Source organism: Onychostoma macrolepis, chromosome 20, assembly GCF_012432095.1.
Source record: "Onychostoma macrolepis isolate SWU-2019 chromosome 20, ASM1243209v1, whole genome shotgun sequence".
Lineage (NCBI taxonomy): Eukaryota > Metazoa > Chordata > Actinopteri > Cypriniformes > Cyprinidae > Onychostoma > Onychostoma macrolepis.
Genome location: NC_081174.1, coordinates 3,346,929 through 3,368,049, shown reverse-complemented (window position 1 = coordinate 3,368,049; position 21,121 = coordinate 3,346,929). Strand labels below are relative to the sequence as shown.

The 21,121-nt window shown below is 40.2% G+C and overlaps 1 protein-coding gene across 3 annotated transcripts in view; it reads left to right on the top strand.

Annotated features, from left to right (window-relative positions):
- The first annotated feature begins 345 nt into the window (after nt 1–345).
- LOC131527515 (5-hydroxytryptamine receptor 1E) overlaps nt 346–21,121 on the top strand; it is a 98,896-nt gene continuing 78,120 nt past the window's right edge. Inside the window, exons 1-2 of one of the 3 annotated variants that reach the window (XM_058756664.1) lie at nt 346–435; nt 6,285–9,554. In XM_058756664.1, coding sequence (XP_058612647.1) covers nt 6,415–7,983 — 1,569 coding nt within the window. In that variant the 5' untranslated portion in view covers nt 346–435; nt 6,285–6,414 and the 3' untranslated portion in view covers nt 7,984–9,554. Of the gene's footprint in view, nt 436–6,284; nt 9,555–21,121 lie in introns of those variants that run through there. The other 2 variants (XM_058756667.1, XM_058756669.1) reach the window with 2 other exon arrangements.

Below are 21,121 nucleotides of genomic sequence, written 5' to 3'. Positions count from 1 at the left end.
CCATCTCTGTGGGTTAAACCGAAGTCAAACGCAAGAATGTTAGAATCAAGAGTACGCCGCTGACAAGACACCCTTACAAGTGAGTCACTGCCGTTAAAGCAAAGGTCATTTAGTGAGCCATCAAAAGCTGAAAGAAATGACCTTGTATCCAACACACTGAATTACAGACGCTGAAAGAACAGAGTGCAGATAGAAAGAGAGAAACCGGATTAACAGCTCTCTTTTGTTTGTCTCTCTCTCTTCTGACTCATACTGCGCTCAGAGTGAAGTGCAGTGACAGGAAGAAGCTTTTCAGTTTATTCGTTCTGCCCACTTCCTTTCGTACAGAACATAAAAATAACAAAGCCGAGATGCAGACGGATCCCGAGGGCACAACCGCAGGGCTCTGGTGGAGCGCTCTGAAACATGCGAGTAACTTGGGAAAAAGTAAGAGCGGTGAGCTTGTCATTGCTAAACTTAATCGTTTCAGCTGATAGAACTTCATTATACTACAGAGGTGACATATAAAGATCATCAAAGTAAACAATGTGACTATTAGTGGAATGCTTAGGAAAGTATGAAATCAATCAGACTGAATGAATCACACTGTATGAATCAAACATACAGAACTAGGATCCAGTTGTGCTGTAGATGTAGTAGTTCCATAATGAACAGCATGACTGGCACCCATCAGTAAATTATTATTGGCTTATTCATTGGATCTTGCATGTTAAGCAAACACTGTTTACCTGGATGTGTGTTCAATTATCTGTTTCTTCCGAAGACTTAGATTAAACTGCTGCTGCTGTTTGAAACTTGAAAATATTGATTGCATGGACTGTCAATGGATGAAAAAATGATTATAGAGATTATATAGTCCGTATGAATCCGTATATTCCATACGTGTCTGACAGCTGACCTGCTAAATTGCTTCATCCTAAAAAAGTGCACTGCTTGGATTCATTGGTCTGTAGTCTACAACAGAATTATAGTTGTAGAAAAATCAGGAACAATTGTGTTCACTCTTTTTTTTAAAAACAATTTGTACCACCGAGCACAATTTACTGAAAATCCACAGAAATCTGTAAAGCACGTCTGAGTTAGCAACAGTGAGCATCTTAGTGAAACGCCAGTGAACTTCATTTTTCATTTTGAGAGGATCTTCGCACCCACATCAATTATCGCACTACATGATGAACTTCTTGTTATTTCTTTGACCTTTGATGTCAGCTCAGTGTTGATGTGTTTTTGATAAATTAAAGCTCATCATTAAGCTCTTGAGATAATAGTCAGGGAGAGAAAGGAGGGACATTTGTCTCTTTCCTCCCCCTTCATGTCTTCAAGTACCGCTGATTTAGTTCAGTTCACCAAACGAAAAACCTGCTGCTCTCAGTGAAACCATAGCTCAATACTTTTATACTTTTTATTTTGAATTCATTTTCAATATTTTTCTCCGTTTGAAGTTTTTAGTAATTTTGTTGTGTTTTTGTCATTTGTTTCCCCTTTCTATTTTGAAGGTTATTATTTTAATTTTCTGTTTTAACTAGACAAAATATTGCCAAATTGATTTCAATCTGGACTGAGAAATAAAATGAGAAAACTAGCATTGCTGATTGTATTTCAGTTAGAGCGATAAATCGATAGCGATAATTATCGTGATATAATTTTCCTCGATAAAACGATATGAAGAGTTCAGTAAATGTTCGATATAATGTTTATGCACCAGGAGCAGAAAGAAACAGCATGACACACGGAGCGTTTATCGCTCGGCTCAGAGTTCAAACGACAGCGCAGCGGTTGCGAGCTTCAGGAGAGCAGATGTGTGACTCGCTGACGAGTCTCGGTCACGCGACACTAAACAGAGCTGTGAGATCCAGTGTGAAGCGCTTGAGTTCAGCGAGGAACACAAATAACTCTGATATAAAGTAGTTTAGAGCAGACAAAACAGCACTGACAACATTTACATTTATGCATTTAGCAGACGCTTTTATTCAGGCTATACATTAGTTTTATCAGTATGTGTGTTCCCTGGGAATTGAACCCACAACCTTTTGCGCTGCTAACGCGATGCTCTACCACTGAACCGCAGGAACAGAAACTCTGTGCGCAAGTGAAAATAATTTTCAGTCTACAAATTGCCATCATTTAACACTACTGCACCATGGTATTGTGTCAGAAATGTGGGTATTCGTGTCAAATTTTATTATACTATTAAAGGAGTAATGGCATATAATTACAGTATTTTTTGTAAGGTATTTTTATTTATTGAGGTATATGTGTGTGGTTTTAACTGTGGTTATCATGATCTAAATGTGTGCTACTATGGATGACCCGTGATTAATTTGAATAAAACTTAAACAATCAGAATAGTCCAATTTCACCATATAAAAATTGCTATACAATTTTTACAGATGTTACTGATTTTGATTATGAACATAAAATTATGTCTGCATCCTAACTCAAGCTACTACTACTATCAAATATGCATTTTTAAGAGACAAAAAAATTATAATATTATTAATATTGCCAGGCAACACAAACCTGTTTCTTGATTTGAAACAATATTATACTCATTAGAACATGCAGAAACCAAGAAATCAAATTTTCTATCAAGATATTTATTTTGTTAAGGAAAAGTGTAAAAAAAAAAAAATCAATAACATAAAGCGTTTGTCATGTTCTGGTCTGGTTTCTACAACTTTAACTTTGGAGCAAAAATCTGCCTTTAAACTTGAAAGAAATGTGAAAATTGTGTCATTTATGATGATAATTATTGATATAAAAAAAAAATATTGTGATAATGTTTTTGGCCATATCGGCCAGCCCTTATTTCAGTCTGCCATATTCTAAAAAGAGGAGCATCTATAAACTGCAGCTGTTTAAATAAGACTTCTCTTTTGTCAGAAGACGCAGCAAAGCATTTTATCAGTGCTGCTCTCTTTTGTCATGCCACCAGCAACTGATGAGCCCTTTATATACGTTTACATGGTCACAAGACAAAAGCAATAGTTTGTTTTGCCACACTCCTCTACTGTGAGTCTGAAATGAGTCGACCTTCAACTTAAATAAATCTAACAGGAAGAAACATCAGGACTTGTTTAAAAATTACTGGGCAAGCTCTTGTCTTATTTTATTTATGGCATACATTTGGTACTGTGGAGTGGAGGGTTGGATGTGTTGTTGGTTTGTGTCTTTTTTTTAATGGGTTGTTCAGGATCATTTGTGTGTTGTACCCAATACCTAATAATACCGTGTACTCAATAAATATCTGAGTGGTTTGGCTCTGTGGTTAAATGGGTTAAATGTGAATTGGGCTCAGACGCCGAACTGTACTGTAGTAGAGCTTTTACAGGAACACTGTTTTATTTAAATTTATAAATCCCCATGCAGGAGTTTTCTCTGATTAGCCTGAGGAGTAATATTCCATCAGAAAGAGGAATTAAACAAACTGCATGAATACAAAACCAAAAGCATTTATCATCCTTTCACTCCTGGCTGGAATTCTGATTCAAACATGACAAGCGGCCCAAACCCAGAGGGAGCCGTGCTTTTTGAGCTTTTGAAGCACACTTTATAATTACTGTACTTCAAAGGTCGCAATCAATATCATTGTCACCACTGTTAAGTTTTAATATGGAAAAAATAGCCTTGACTTTGATGAAGGACAGGGTTTTCACTCCCAGTCCTCACGGTGTGACTTCATGTTGAGAATATTTCATTTGAGTATCACTCAATTCCCGATTAGGTTACAGTGTTTGAGGCTAATTTAATGTTCTAGATATTGGACAGATGGGTTGAATATTGGTGGGCTTTACTGTGCTGGAGGTCTGGACTCCAACTGACTGAAGACACAATGACTTTCCAAAAAGACACAAAATCTCCAGGCTCAAAATTTGACCTCGGAAAAGGGATTTGATTTAGGAAGTCGCCATATGTTAATAAACGCTCCACAGCTCTCATTAGGAAACGATCTGATGAGGCCCATATGGTATGATATTGATCTGTGCTCGGCTCGTTACTGCATTTATGGTTTGACTTTGAAGGAAATAATTAAAACAACCTTAACATTTCCCAAGAAAACCAATGAGAATCATCGTAAGACATGAGAACAAATACGCCCCACAGACATTACCAGACTGTGTTACCAAAGGTTTTGAAGTTCATGGTATTGTGTTTTGCAAGAACAACTGCAAGTAGTCAGACTGTAATATTCTGTGAAATATCTGTCTGGAGCACAAATCTCACCTGAAAATCAGCAAATATGCAGCAAAATGCAGCTTCAGTCTGCAGAGCAGATAGTCCACGGCACTTTAAATGTGCGTTCATAAAAGGACTAAAAGCATCATAAAGGCTTGTTAACAGTAGTCTCTTCTATTTGTGTTATATTTCAAGTCTTCTGAAGTCATGTGATAAACAGGCTAAAATTAAAGTCATCATTCACTGACAATCTTTTCTTCAAATCTAATGTGTGGGATTTCAATGATGGAGTTTGTTCACGAGATTCTTGAGCACCAATGGCATTTGATGATACTGGCATCCACTTGCCACTGGCTCCATATTTGGGTTGAGAGCCAAAGACTCCAGAGACTCATTTAGCTCAGATTGTCTGTCTATAGAGGGCGTCTGAAGTCTTTCTGTCAATCATAATAATTGGAGTCATAATAATTTGCACCTCGGCTAAGAAGGAACCTGGATCATTTTCATTGCTCCTTGCAAGCGAAGTGTTAGTTTCGTCTTGAGTTATTTGCACAAGGCTATTGGCTGGGCCAATCAGAAGCCGGCCACAGCGACTGTAAAAGTATTTAAACTGCCTGTTCGCTATTACAAGTTGGGAGAAGCCGAATATTCACCAGAAGAGACGGACAGCAGCTCGTAAGTGTTGCGATACTTAGTCATAGATCTGTTGTTTAAATTATTTACTTGCTGTTGGGAAGGAATACTTTCGTTTCCCTTCTATTTCTATTCTGCATTTTCGTTGAGGTTTCGTTGTTTGATTGCACTTTCTGTTAATTATAATAATTTGCACCTCGGCTAAGAAGGAACCTGGATCATTTTCATTGCTCCTTGCAAGCGAAGTGTTAGTTTCGTCTTGAGTTATTTGCACAAGGCTATTGGCTGGGCCAATCAGAAGCCGGCCACAGCTGTTTTCACGGTAGTGTGTTAGGCTGTATTTATCAGAGGTCCGAGCGCTGACGCGGAAGCATCAGCGGAAGCGTTCAGCCTCCTCGTGTGAAGACCGACGAGGGTAAAGACCATCGACTTTTCCTGCGCGACTTTAACCGAGCAACGACACCGAGCGACACACTTAAGTATCTTTTCTTTTTTCCCCCTTCCCTTACACACTCTTTCCTGCCACCTCTATCATGTGTTTCCAAACTATTCCGGTTCTCTCTCAACCACGCTCTAACGTCCCACGCAGACGGCAACGTAATCCTGCTAACCTGCGCCTTATCTCTACCTCCTTCACTACACCTCTTTCCTTCTCTGTGGGTCTCTGGAATTGTCAGTCAGCTGTCAACAAAGCTGACTTCATTTCTGCTTTTTCTTTAAAATCCACTCTCAGCATCTTGGGCTTGACTGAGACCTGGATTCGTCCAGAAGACTCAGCAACCCCAGCTGCTCTCTCTACTAATCTCTCTTTCTCTCACACCCCCCGGCAAGTTGGCCGGGGTGGAGGCACTGGTCTGCTCATTTCTAACAATTGGAAATACTCAACCCGCTCTTCCCTATGCAATTACAACTCATTTGAATCTCATGCCATTACTGTATCAGCTCGATAAAACTCCAGATTGTGGTCATTTACCGTCCCCTAGCCAAATTCTAGCCACCTTCCTAGAGGAGCTGGACGGGCTGCTGTCCTCTTCGTGGAGGATGGCACTCCACTCCTAGTCTTTGGTGATTTCAACATTCACCTAGACAAGCCTTATGCTACAGACTTCCATGCACTCCTAGCTTCGTTTGATCTCAAACGCCTTACCACTACTAGCACGCACAAATCAGGCAACCAACTTGACTTAATTTACACACGCAATTGTACTGCAGATAACATTCTGGTACAACCGCTACATACTTGGACCATTTCTTCATTACATTTACATTACACTTTGCTTCTCCTGTGCCACCAACCCCTACCAGTTACTTTTAGACGAAACCTGCGCTCCCTTTCTCCTTCCCATCTCTCCTCTGTAGTATCCTCCTCTTCCTTCACCCACCCATTTCTCATCTCTGGATGTAAACGCAGCTACTGAGACTTTATGCTCTACCTTAACCTCTTGTCTTGACGACATTTGTCCTCTCTCCTCTAGGCCAGCACGGGCTGCTCCTTCCAACCCCTGGTTATCCGAGGTTCTTCGTGAACATCGGACTACACTCAGAGCGGCAGAGAGAAAATGGCGCAAATCAAACGATCTGTCGGACCTCAGTAGGTACCAGTCTATGCTCACATCCTTCTCTGCTAAAGTCCACACTGCCAAATCCTCACATTTCCGCAACAAGATCGACAGCGCTCCAGACATGCGTAATCTCTTCAGAACATTTAATTCCCTCCTCTGTCCCCCTCCACCTCCTCCCACCACCTCTATTACAGCTGATGACTTTGCCACTTTCTTTACAGACAAAACTAGATCAATCAGTGGTCAGTTTTCACCTCCACGCACACAGGACCCTCACCCTACCACATCCACTGCTAAAACTCCCATCTTTTCTTTCTGTCCACTCACTGAAGCTGAAGTATCCAAGCTTCTCCTCTCCAACCATCCTACAACATGTCCTCTTGACCCAATCCCCTCACACCTTCTCCAAGCAATCTCACCCACACTCTTACCTGCACTCACACACATCATCAACACATCCCTACTCACAGGTAACTTCCCCATTGCGTTCAAGCAGGCTCGGGTAACCCCACTGCTCAAAAAACCTACATTAAACACTTCTCTTATAGAAAACTACAGACCTGTCTCTCTCCTTCCGTTCATAGCGAAAACACTTGAACGAGTTGTCTTCAACCAAGTCTCACTGTTTCTTTCACAGAACGACAAACTGGATGCTAAACAGTCAGGTTTCAGGAGGGGCCATTCAACTGAGACTGCGCTTCTCTCGGTCACTGAAGCCCTGCGAATTGCAAAAGCCCATTCCAAATCATCAGTCCTCATTCTGCTGGACCTATCTGCCGCTTTTGACACTGTCAATCATCAGATACTCCTGTCCACCCTCTCATCACTGGGCATCTCTGGCATTCCACTTCGCTGGTTTGAATCCTATCTCACTGGTAGGTCTTTCAGGGTGGCCTGGGGAGGTGAGGTATCCAAAGCACATCAACTGGTCACTGGGGTTCCTCAGGGATCAGTTCTTGGACCCCTCCTCTTCTCCACATACACTACATCACTGGGTCCCATCATACAGGCACATGGATTCTCATACCATTGCTACGCTGATGACACACAGCTCTATCTCTCTTTTCAACCAGATGATCCAACGGTAGCTGCAAGGATCTCAGGTTGCCTGGCGGACATCTCGGCATGGATGAAAGAACATCACCTGCAGCTCAACCTGGCAAAGACTGAGCTTCTTGTCCTCCCTGCCACTCCGACTCTACAGCATGACTTCACGATCCAGTTAGGTTCATCAACAATAACCCCATCAACTTCGGTCAGAAATCTTGGTGTAATCTTTGATGATCAGCTGACCTTCAAAGACCACATTACAAAAACTGCTCGATCTTGCAGGTTTGCACTATATAACATCAGAAAGATCAGGCCCTTTCTGACAGAGCATGCTGCACAACTTCTTGTCCAGGCCCTTGTCATTTCTAGGCTGGACTATTGCAATGCTCTTCTGGCTGGACTTCCGTCTAACACAGTCAAACCTCTACAAATGATTCAGAATGCAGCGGCGACTGGTCTTCAACGAGCCCAAAAGAGCCCATGTTACACCTCTCTTTATCTCCCTGCACTGGCTACCAATCACGGCTTGCATCAAGTTCAAGACACTGATGCTTGCATATAGAACAACCACTGGCTCAGCACCCGTTTACTTGCACTCTCTATTAACAAACTACATCCCCTCCAGAAATCTGAGATCTGCTAGTGAGCGACGCCTCGTGATACCATCACAGAGAGGCGCAAAATCACTCTCTAGATCATTCTCATTCACCATTCCTGGCTGGTGGAACGATCTTCCCACCTCTATCCGGAATGCTGGATCCCTGTCAATCTTCAAGCAACAACTGAAAACTCATCTCTTTCGACAGCACTTGACTTCATCCTAAACTTAAAAAAAAAATAAATAAAAAAAAAAAAAAAATTATCTTTACTTATTCCTTCCTTTGGTAGTTTGTATTTATTTGAACAATGCCTGAGACTTGGTGTTGCAAGCACTTCGTATGTCTGATTGCCTCTTCAAGATTAATCGCTCTATGTATTCCCCAATTGTAAGTCGCTTTGGATAAAAGCGTCTGCTAAATGACTAAATGTAAATGTAAATAACCGGCGAGAGAGAGAGGTCAGAGCTCAAAGACTGTCAGTCAGACCATCTACTGAGATCTGATCTGACACGTCTCGGTAAGGTCTGATCATATCCAGTCTCCTGTCTCAATACATCCAGCATTTATAATTAAACCTGCTACTGCAGGTGCCATTCTGATCTTGACCGGATCCTGAGGTGACTTATATTCTGGGAGATCTGAAAGAGATTGAAAAAAAGAGTTGGATCTTGGTGCAGCAAAGCAGGACAGGTCTTTTTGAGGTCTTTGATTCTCTTATTTACTCTGAATGATTCATCAGTGCAAGTTATTCTAAAGAAATAAGAGACAATTTCAGCTGACACTATCAAGTTATCAAAATGCTCAAATCACTTACGGCACCTTTAAGCACGCTGAATCAGACATAAAAAAATCTCATGACATCTCTGCACAATCCTGACGGACAGTGTGATTTATTCTGTTAAAGTGCAGTCCACAAGAAGAGCTTTTTACTGCCAATCAGTCATTTAAAATAAATAAATAAATAAAAATAACACTGGCATTCAGTCATTCATTCAATAACCATTTATGTAATTCTGGAATAAAAGAGAAGTTACATGACTTCAAACAGTGCAATTTAGAGCCTCTTTGAGAAATTTTTTTCTTTTCATTTCTAGCCAGCGTTGAGGGAAATGAAGGTTTGTTTGAGCAGACTGTAAGGGTGTTGAGCTCCGGCACCAGTGCTCTGAAGTGTCTGCCAGAATTAGGATGCTGATTCCTTGAGTTTGCGAGGTCTGCAACATGTAATAGTTACACAACATCTGGTGGTTTGCTGTAATTGCTGTCTTGAGCGTCATTGCTCCACTCTGGCAATTCCTGTGTCTCTGCCAGCTTCTCTGGCCCCTTTGAAACCCAGCTTCATTACTGTGGGACCCGAGAGTCAAAGACGAATGCCCTCGCCACTCAGAGACCCTCAGAAGAGCGGGTCTGTGGGTCTGTTTCCGTCAGGAGTGTTTAGTGTTGTCGCTGCATCACTCTGAATGCAGTCAGCTCTCATATTTAACCCCTCAGTGCAGTGATTCCCAGACAAGAGTACGTGCAGGGAATATATACTCTATCAAGCTGTTGTATCATATGTGTTACGCAAATTTCTAAGGTCCCTAAATAATCAAAACCTGTTGCTCACAATCTACTACATCTTCTGTCGTCTGATTGATTCTTTTAGCAAGTAAAATGTTTTTTAGTATAAGTGTCCCAACGTCCACCTTCAGCTCGTGCTTCACATGTCTTTTTGCCTTTTGATAAACACTTAACACTTACTGGACTGAAGCAGCTAGGCTTTACTTGATTGTCTATGAATCATTGTTTAGAAAAATCAGTGAGTCTTAAATCTTATCATCAGGCATTTGAGGAACGTTTGTTTGTTCATCTCTAAATCATCATTGGATTGCATTGCATTATATGTTTGGATTAAATCTCATCCTACTAAGACATATTATTTGAGATATAGGCAAGGTGTAACGGAGCCGACGAGACATGAGGCATACAGATCCATGTGCAAGCTTTTATTCAGAAACATAGTCAAACACAGGCAGGGTCAAACATCAATAAACAGATATGACGAGGGCAAGACACAAGAGTATTCGGAGAGCATGCGTGGGTCGTCGATCGGTGAACAATATCCAACAGGGCAAGGCAGAGACATAATCCAGGCACATGAGCAATAGTCCAAGCGAGGTGCAAACAGAGTCCGAACGGCAAGGCAAAGGGTTAATCCAGGAAACACGGACAAACATCAAAACACGTGAAAACAGGCAAGGCAAGACTATGACAACTAAGTGAGCTTCGTAGAGTAGCTATCGCTAGGAGAGTGATATACGCTATACAATACTCAGCAGTGAAAGAGAAGAAGTCCATGGCTTATGTAAGGTGTGTGATAGTTCTCAGGTGTGCGCGTGTGATTGAGACAGCTGTGTGTACTTAGTGCAATGACTGTTGGGAAATGCAGTCCGGGGGTGACGTGCAACAGTTAGTGTAGTGCAAGAGTCAATGTGGTAAGCGAGTGACCTCTGGTGGCGAGTGGACGGAAGACCACGAACCGGATTCGTGATACAAGGCAAGTTTATTTACAGTATAAAGCACATTTCATACACAATGGTAATTCAAAGTGCTTTACATAAAAGGAATTAAAATAATCATAAAAAATAATCACAATAATAAAAACAAGGAATTTAAAAACTTTTACAATGATTATAGAGTGATGACTGATATTTAAGTAATTTTATGTCAGTACCTGCTGTACTGTTATGAAGATCTCATTGATTTACATTTTATAATATTATATAAATTCATTATTCATTATATAAATATCAGCATCCGCAGCAAATTGCATATTTTTTCTCAGTTTGGACTTTTGTACAGTGGCCGAGAGAGCTCAACGCGCTGCAAATGAAAAAAACACATGCAAACAGAAAAACACTATTTAAATTAAAAAATTACATTTTAAGTCAGAAATGACAAGCAAGCAGCTTCCCACAATACAAAGTCAATGGAGAGCGTTGGATTGTTTCCCCCCGGTGTGAGCATGGACTAAATGCGCTCGGTCTCGATAGCGGTTTATACAATACAGATTGTGTCAAAGCAGCTTCACAGAGATAAACAGGAGAACATCTGAATTGATTATGGAAACTGAGCTATGGAGACAGTTGTGCTGTAAAGCAGCTCTAAAAGACAGTAGTGTCATTATTCAGATCAAGTCAGTTCAGTGTTGGTTCAGTTCAAATCAATAACAGCATTCAGATCAATTTCAAACTAGTTTAACAGTTTACTTTTGATTCAGTTCAGTTCAATACCAGTGTGGTAGTTGCTAGATCTGATTCAGCTGTAAAGCAGATCTACAGAAGTCGATGGTCCAACATGCAGCTTAATTCAGTTCAGGTTTTGTTCGGTTTTGTTATCTGATGGTGCCAGTCAATATCAGAATTGTATCTTTCAGACCACAACTAAGAAATCCAGTGTTGAGTGTTGGTTCATTTTAGATCAACAACAGTGAACAGTGAACAGTGAACTGAAAGCATAACAACTCCCTCTAGATTCCTGAGAAAAAGTCAGTCAGTCAGATCAAGTCAGGATGAAGCAGTTGCACTCTTATTCCCTTTGAGATGAACTCTGAACGAGTGGAGCGACTCAGGAGCCAATACGTCCAGGTAAGAGGAGTATAAAATACAGAAACAGGGCAGAGGTGCACAAAGTCTTGATTTTAGGTATAATTTAAACTACCGTAATAGCCTGCCTCTTCTGCTGACTTGTGGATTTATTTTAGAGAGTCAGGCAAAACACCCACATATTCATCTTTGTGGAAAAGGATGGTTTCAGCTAGGCCAAAACACAGCAGCGAGGAAGGAGTATAATTGGGAAAAGAGCCACAGTGGACATGTCGTGCCAGAGGGGTGCCAACATCATGATATGTACAGCAGTATCCGCTGATGGACCGCTGTTACACTGACCGCTAATTGGGCCATACAACACTGAGCGTCTCATTTCATTCCTGGATGAGCTCTATGGAAGAGTTGTGTCAGGTGAGGAAAGGGATGCGGTGGGCCAACATTTATTACTGTATGGGACACTGTGGCATTCACTACTCCTTTGCTGTCACAGTTTCTCCTTTCCTCAACACCACAGAGGAATTATTTTCCTCATAGAGATGGAAGGTTTATGACCACCGTCCACATGATCAGATGTCCCTCCTGAATGCCTGTTGATTAGCACTGCCACTGTATCTGTGTCAGTGGATGCTGTATACACACATTCATGTATTTTAGAACCACTCAGTGCCAAAAAATGACATAAAACATATGGAAGCATATTGCATCATATTTGATTCCTTCTTGTAATATACACCGCAGTGAATTCAACACTATAGGGAGGGCTCTGTCTTGTTTTGTAAAGAAACACTGAGAACTGGTTGTTAGTGTTTTTTGGGGTCAATGACAAAAAATGGTTGTTGGGTGACAATCTTTGCTTGTGTTATGAAGAATGAGTTGATTTAAGACATGTATGAAGTGTTGTAGTGCATTTTGGATGAGAAATTTTCTGCAGTGCAGTCGTATCGGTTTATTCTGATTATTTGTTTTTTAATTTGATTTCATTATATTATATTTAATATTTATTTATGTGTCATGTGCTGATCAGCTAAAGACATCATCGCAGTAGTGACTATCGTGAGCTGTGACGTTACGAGGAAATGTACTGGTCAATCTGTAAGGGAAGTTCGTTCTTCAGAAGTCGTTATGTGCTGCGCAACTATGATCTAAGCAAGTGTTTCTCTCCAGCAGGAATCTTTCAGATCGGTTCTGCTTTGGCATGGATTTATTGTTATTACTTTTTCATTTGACAGGATTTTATCACGGGCTCCTCCATGCATGTCACTTCTGCGTTTTAATAAGAATCACTACAAGGCTTTGCCTCTCTACTTTTGTGCTTTTTGGCTGAGATATTATGACTGCTTGATAGCAGTGCATTAAACTGTGAGGTAACGAGTTTGTGGGGAAAGATGTTCTTCAGAGATTAACACTAGTACTGTTTCTCCCAGCATGCCAGGCCTCTTCAAAGGTTTGCAGCGTGACAGTCCAGCCTAGGGTTTGGTCAAACGTCCTCTGATCCAAACATACTGACAAGGACAGAAGGGTCGCTCTCAGTTTTGGCCCTGGAGAGATTTCAGCACATATAGAGAAAACATACATAAATAAAGGACAAGGGAATCAGATGATAACACACCTCTGGCAGTTCTGCTCTGCACGTGTGAACATTTCTCCCGCTTACTTCCTTAGTCAATAGAAAGAAACCTTCTTTACTGATTTTTTATTATTATTATTATTTCAGTGAAAATCATGATCACGATGATCATTAAATGATAACTAGCCTAAAATGTCATGTTGAGGAAAATATGACAGCGAGATAATAACAATGAACTAATGATACGTTTAGAAGAATAATTTTGCTAATTACCTCACTCCATCACTTGTAATATTATATTACAACTTTAATCTGCACTGAAAATTACAAAGCACTTCACTTGTGTAACGGTGGGTGGCTGTAGAGAAGTGCACGACGCTGGAGAACTCCAATAGACAGTCTTTAATTCCAACTTAAACTCAAAGGACAGGAGAATCACTAGGAGACCGTACAGCCAGAAACACATTCACTCAAGATAATACAGGACAAAGAAACGGGAAAGACAGGGCTATAAATACTAACCAAACGAGGGACTAACGAGTAAATTAACAAGGAACAGGTGACTAACTGATAATGAGGACAGGAGAAAAACCAAATAAGGCCAGACAGGAACTAAACAGAAACCAACATGTGACAACTTAATGCTGTATCCTAAAACTTTACTAAGTTTCACAACAAATCTAAATCATCAAGTAATGCCGAGCCTCAAGTTACAGGGTTTCTGTCATGTCAGGTCACTTTAAATCATGTCAAGTCAAATCAGATCAAGTTCTGTATTTAGGAGTCACTGTTTTGCAGTTAAATCATTAAGGATACAGTGAGAAACACCTTTTCAGAACAAAAGTCATTTTAGTTTCTTTATAGAGATTTCAGTTCTAATTCAAACCAACCAGGGCTGAGAATAATAACATTACAAACTAAAAAATCAGCATATGTATATTAATAAGACAAATAAGAAATAAGACAAATGTACTTTAAATTCCTTTTTGAGAGAATGCACTACAATCCTAAGTACTGCAAATAATGTTATTTGACTAGATATGACAGTTCAGTATGAAACTGTTGCCTTATAGAGACTGATTGTAAATATAAAAACATTAGAAGTTTACTGTTCCAATTTCTAATTAAATGTTAAGTTTACTGTTACAAATACTGTATATAGTCTGAGTATAGGGTTGCGGTCATTCACAGCATTTCATGCTTGTTGCTGCTAATCTCTGTTTCTGTGGTAACAGAGACACCTCTGATTGGTGAATATCTCTTCAGGATTATGGGTAATGTAGTTCCTCACTGATACAGACATCTGAAGATAACAGATACAGAATCCTGCATAACAAGCACAAGGAGAGAGCAGCTATCTGTGGATAAGGATAAGGAGAGAGCAATTGTCTGTGGCCACCAGCAGCAAACCATTCCCCTTTTCAGAGGTTGTCTGGCTGTTTTCTCTCCAGTGCACCTGTTGTCATGTTCATTTGCACCAAAGCAGGAGAAACTGATTCACAATCACGTACTCTCCCTAACCGGAATATATACACACACAGTGTTTAATGAGGTGGCATGAATGCATATAAACCAATTATACTTGCACTAGTAATGTTATAGGTGTTAATAATGCAATTATATAATAATGTTAGATTAGTGTTTTATTTATCATTTTCAAAACATATCATTTTATAAATATGAATGATGGAGGAAAACTTATGCTTTTAAATATAAAGCTAAAACTAAGTTTCATGTCTAAAATTGAATATTAACTCAATGCCGTGCGCATTTGCAGACAGCACTCTTTTTCTTCATCTGATATTGCTTAACTACACTGTATATGTTATAAACATTAAAATAAACAGGAACACATACAGACAAGCATCACTGGCACTGCATGAGAAAATGTTCTCATGTGAGAGCGTGAGAACAGTGTTAGTTGCATCAGAGTTAGCAGCCTTGGTTTTCAAAGATCATGAACAGCTGACCTCAAGATGTATTTTCAGATTAGATGTTGAATGCTTTGAAGCCAATAGAAATTTTGTTTCTTGTAGACACATAACTTGCATTGCACTTAATGTTGTGTCCTTATTTACAGCTCTAAGTAAAATTTGTATTTGTCTTTGTATTTGCATGACAAAATTCCCAAAGTTTACATTAAAGGGATAATTCACCCAGGTTTGGAACTACTTGAGGGGGAGTAAATGATGACACGATTTTCATTTTTGGGTGAACTATCCCTTTAATATTAAATGACATTAAAATTCAAAATAATCACAAAAATACTCTTCGGATGTAACTGTAATTTTATTACCACCTGTTTGCAATGTAGCTATAACAAAAAACTGTTATATTTTGTATGTTAAAAATGTAGCCATGTTATATGTATTCCTTTTTTGGTGGCCTCATCTGTTTCGTGTATGTACTAGAGCCATCTGCCATCTCACACCATATCACCGTCATTCTCCCTCACCGACATTCATCTCAGATTATTATGCCATAGGATGAGTGCTCAATGACTATAAAACTGATTATTTATTTTTGTTCCTTATTTTTATTTTGGTGATGAATGAGAGCCAGAGACTCTCAGTGAGGAGAGAGATTTCGAGTACCATCAGTACCATCTCATTTCAAGCTGTCCATGGCTTTCTAACAGCAGCAAAGTGTGAATTAATGACAGTATGCCTCACTCCTCAACTACAATGGGAAATTTCAGAAATTTCAGGGGCATGAGAGTGTCACTGTGAGCATTACATGAAAGTGACATGCCGTGTGTGATTTAATGACTCGTACAAAATCATCTCACCGCTTGAAATTCCTGCAGTCTAACCACAGCGCAAGCCCTAATGTCTTACCGCTTATTTTTTCCTCCCTGCTCTTGTCGCTGTCTGGCTGTGGTGGTCTGCTGAAGGGAAGGCTGTACCCCACGTGGTTTGTGTGTGTGTCTTATGACTTACCGCAGTCACCTCTAACGCTCCTGCCACCGTCCTTTCACATGTGAGAGTCATTTACATGAACTGCAACTTTGACTGATTGCTAGAGAGTCACTTTGTATTAAGGTTATTCATTTCTTCACATTCATAAAGGGTCTCTCAATCACCATCATGGGACCTGGAGCTGTGAAAAATTAAAGCATTAGTATGTGAACCATTCAATAGTGATCAATTCCACTACAGTCTGATTTTTGTCCCTTGAGTCCACAGTGGGTTTTCTGAAGGGTAGCAGAAGTAGACTACAGCAGGACTGTAGAAGGAGAAACTGAAGCTAAAGTGTGTCACATAAGGCCCTTTCGCACCGCAGGAACCTTTTCATAGTACCCAAACTAATTGTGGAACTACCCACTTTTTGGCGTGTTCGCACCGCGGGAACTAGGAACTGTTTTAGTTCCCGGAACTAATTAGCTCCTACTTCAGAGTAGGGTCTAAAACAGTTTCATAGGAACTATCGTGACGTAAGTGTACGCTGATTGGCTAAACGCGTACGAAAACGCCCTCACCCGCCATGATTTAAAACACTGTGTAAACACATACTGTGTAAACATTGCATCAACATTTATAAATGGCATTTACCTGAAGACTTCGTCTACGCCGTTTTGTGCTTCTATCAGCCTCAATGAAATGTAGCACTGCCAGTTGTCATTGGAGTTTCTTAGTCCTCCTTTCTGATCTTTCAATCGCTTGACGTATACATCGACATTCCATGTCCATTATTGTGAACCCCGCAAGACACAACAAAAACACAGCATCCTCCATCATCCTGTTGTTAACGTTGTTCTTCTTTGTTTTCGTTGTTGAACGCCGTGCACAAATGACGTCGCTATCGACCGGCTTACGTCACTTCTTAGTACCCACTGTCGGTGTGAATGCAACCCTTTAAATGGTACTGGGAAATAGTTTGTGCAAAATCGTCCCAGTACTTTAGTACTGTACTTTTAGTTCTGGAACTAAAGCAGTGTGAAAGGGGCTATAGAGTATTCATATGTGACTCTGGAGCACAAACCCAGTCATAAGCAGCACAGGTATATTTGTAGCAATAGCCAACAATACGTTGGAGTCAAAATTATTGATTTGTCTTTTATGCAAAAATCATTAGGATATTAAGTAAAGATCATGTTCCATGAAGATATTTTGTAAATTTCCTACCGTAAATGTATCAAAACTTAATTTTTGATTAGTAATATGCATTGCTAAGAACTTCATTTGGACAACTTTAAAGGAGATTTTCTCAATATTTAGATTTTTTTGCTCCCTCAGATTCCAGATTTTCAATTTTCATACTGATTTTCATACTGTCCTATCCTAACAAACCATACATCGATGGAAAGCTCATTTATTCAGCTTTCAGATGATCTATAAATCTCAATTTATCTCAATCAACATATTGACCCTTACGACTGGTTTTGTGGTCCAGGGGGCATATTACAGAAAGTTTCTTATCTTAGGTCTTAACTTAAGATATGATTCACAAATTTGTATTACAGAAGCAAATCTTAACTTGATTTGGGATTCTTATGCTATTTTACAAAATCATATCTTATCTCTAGTTAGGAAATTTTAAATGGTATTATGAAGTTCGACAATCCACTCTCAGGTCTGTTACTGATGAGCTGCTGATGAGGTAAACAAAAGCTACTTCACTTTGAAAATCCTTTTGCAAAAAAAACATAAGGCATTAGTCACTTACACCTGGTAATGCTTTGTGACGCTTTTGTTGATCTCTGTAATGCTGGCTGCAGTTCCTGTTGCACGGCAGTCTGTAATTACTTTTATAAGTGTTTTGTCATCAAAATGTAACACATCTTCAGGGTCCTCCAAGAGTCTTTCTACCATTAAACATCTCCTTTCTTCATTTTCAGTTATTAATAAATGTCATACCATTGTTGGACAGCGCAACTGTAAGCAGTTTTTCCGTTAGCTTTCAAATGATTTTGAAGTTAGGACAGCTGTGGGGTTGCCCTAAAGTTAAGACAGTTTTTAGGATTTTTTGTCAAGTTAGGAGGTTTCTGTAATACCCCTCTCCTATCTGTAGTTAAGATAGGATAACGCACTTAGGAAATGCTGTTCTGTAATAGCTTTTGTCCTAAATGTGGTCCTAACTGAAATTACCAGGGTTACCAAACAGATAAGATGAGATTTTAAAGTTAGGATATTTCTGTAATAAGCCCCCTGGGTCACATATGCAGATGCATATTGCCCCACCTGTGTATCCCTCATTACCCTCCTCATCTGCTCCCTATTTATTCTCCTTGTGTTTGCAGTCCTGTGCCAGTTCGTCATCGCATGTATCTTGTCGTGTCCTGTCCAGCCTTGCCAAGCCTGGTTGCCAGCCTGTTTTCCCTTACGGGGTAGTTTTTGTTTGTTTTGTTTTATTTTATTATACTAATAAAAAGCCCATTCTCCTGCATCACTGAGTCCTCGCTCTATCCCTCCATCCCTTGTCCACAAATTGCGATCCAGCCCCAGCTGGAATACACTACACAAGTGTGACAAACTGACAGTGTTGGTCTCTTGGGAAAGAGGAAGCCAGGACTTCCAGACGTTCAGCACACTGAGATATTATTAAATGAAAAGAAAAACCTGAATGGTTTGAAAAGGAGTTCATACAGGAGAGTGAGGAACACCCTTTTGATGACGTTCCTTTTCTACAATTCTGTACTTCTCTTTCAGATGATGTTCAGGCGCTCCTCCGCTCCAATGCCCTGAGACAATACATCTGTTTCTGTCTGTAAAACATAAGAGAGAGAAGTCAGGAAGCCCACCACAGAGCAGTTTGTAGTTAAATTCTGGTCTGGTGCTCCCTTTTTAGTGAGATCGGTCAGGCTAGTGATGTCCAAATAACACAAGCCTTTTGTGATGGCCAGCCTGCCACAGGAACTGTCTCAGCTGCCATCTTGTCAATTTGGGGACGCATTTGTCTTTGACCCAAGTGGAAGACCAGATATCTTACTTCCACCCATCCAATTGATCTATCGGTAAGCCACGCCCCCCTTAGTTACTGTTGCTCCCTCGGACAAACAAACGGAGTTGCTCACTGTCTTACACTGACAGCTGCAGTGTGAAAACTTTATCCCACGATGTTTTTGCACAATTTTGGACACAGAAGGCCACCAAATGGGAATTAAATATTCCATGGAGTGATTTATAAAATATTTAAAAATAAATACGGTGGGTAACTCGAAACCAGGGTTTACAGATCACAATGCGAGCGGGAGAAGTCTCATATTACGGTCGGTCATCACGATCGCGGATGACAACATGCAGGATCAACACTGTTCATGTATCGCAGGGTACGATTAAATTAATGTACATTTAACCAGTTTAATATGGAGAGACACTGAAATGTAGACCTTCGTTTATGTGTTTTTGACCTACACTGTACAAGACGCGAGAACAGTCCGCTATTAATGTTTGTACATTAGCATGGACTCACTAACTTTAACGTTAGCTAGTTTTAGCCAGAGATACCTTGCTAAAGCACAATAACATTAACGTTCTGCTTGAGCAGATGAAAATTGTAACTTAATGAGTGTATGACAACCAGAAAATGAACGTTTTTGTCTTCATTTGTATTGGGGTGAATACTTAGGGACATTTTGCTCTGTTTTGTTTGGATTCAGGAAATGTAATAAAATAAATTATATTGCCCATCCTCTCAGGATACCTGGAATCAGTGTTACAAGTACCCCAGGCACATCGTTTTTCCATTTTTGAAGCATAAACCCCATAAAACCGATGCGAGCTTCGGATCTGCCAATGTTTCTCTATGGCGCTGAAACCTAAAGATGTCCGAGTTCCGCTCCCCCTGCAACTGATACTCCACTGCCATTGGCTAGTCTGCCTTCGAGGGGAGGGGCTTACCGATAGGTCAATTTCGCACTTCTTTGGGATTTCCCCGAGTCCTTCCCTCTGCACCGATCTCAGGACAGCCCTCAAATGCTGGAGATGTTGCTGAAAGCCATTAATAATGCTTTTTGAGGACATGTTGCACAGAGCCAACCAGGATTAATAGGAGGTGATGTCTAAGTTCTAATGGTCTGATGAGGTCCATGCCAATTTTTTCTGAAGAGGATCTTGATGAAAATAAGAGATCGCAACAGCACTTTTGGAGTGTCTGGCAGATTCACCAGTTGACATTCATGGATGCCACAAATGCCTGGCCATTATAAACGGGCCATCAAATGATTTATTGTTTTTCTACCTTCAAATGTCCTGCAACCAGATGAAGATGTGTTTGAAATAGCATTTCCCAGCGGCTCTTTGGTAATAGCGATTGGGTTGTATCGTTTCTTAGCATGAGTGTCCAGCGTCACTCGATACATCGTTAATTATTGACAAACAGGGGTAGACCATCAATAGCCTGCACTTGGCCAAAGGCATGTTTCAAGGACTCATTGTGGGACAGCTCCAGAGGAAAGTCCCTGAGGGGGAAAGTTTGCAGTCCCTCATAATGCCCTAGATGGCACCTGCACCCCTTCTCGAACATCTCTCTTGCTGGAATAACTCACACATTTACCCCTAACCAGTGTTTCAAAATCTGGTCAACTGGTACCCAAGACATGGGGATCTGAGCTGGGCAGCTGCAAATATCCCTATGCTGAGATGTGATGGGAGCAGAATATTGTAATATTGTTGTGAATATATGCACATACTATATGTTGTTAGATGTGTCACCCACACAAAACGTACACATTATTCTTCCCTTTAAAAGAAACAAACGAGTCACAGTTATTTTGATCATGTTGAATGGAGTTGTTTTGTTGTTTGGCTTTTTTTTATGCATTATGTCTTTTTAATGAGAGATATTTTTGTTGATTTTCAATAATGCATTTTAAAAAGTGATATTAAAGGGATAGTTCACCCAAAAATGAAAATGTGATGTTTGTCTGCTTACCCCCAGGGCATCCCAGATGTAGGTGACTTTGTTTCTTCAGTAGAACACAAACGAAGATTTTTAACTCAAAACGCTGCA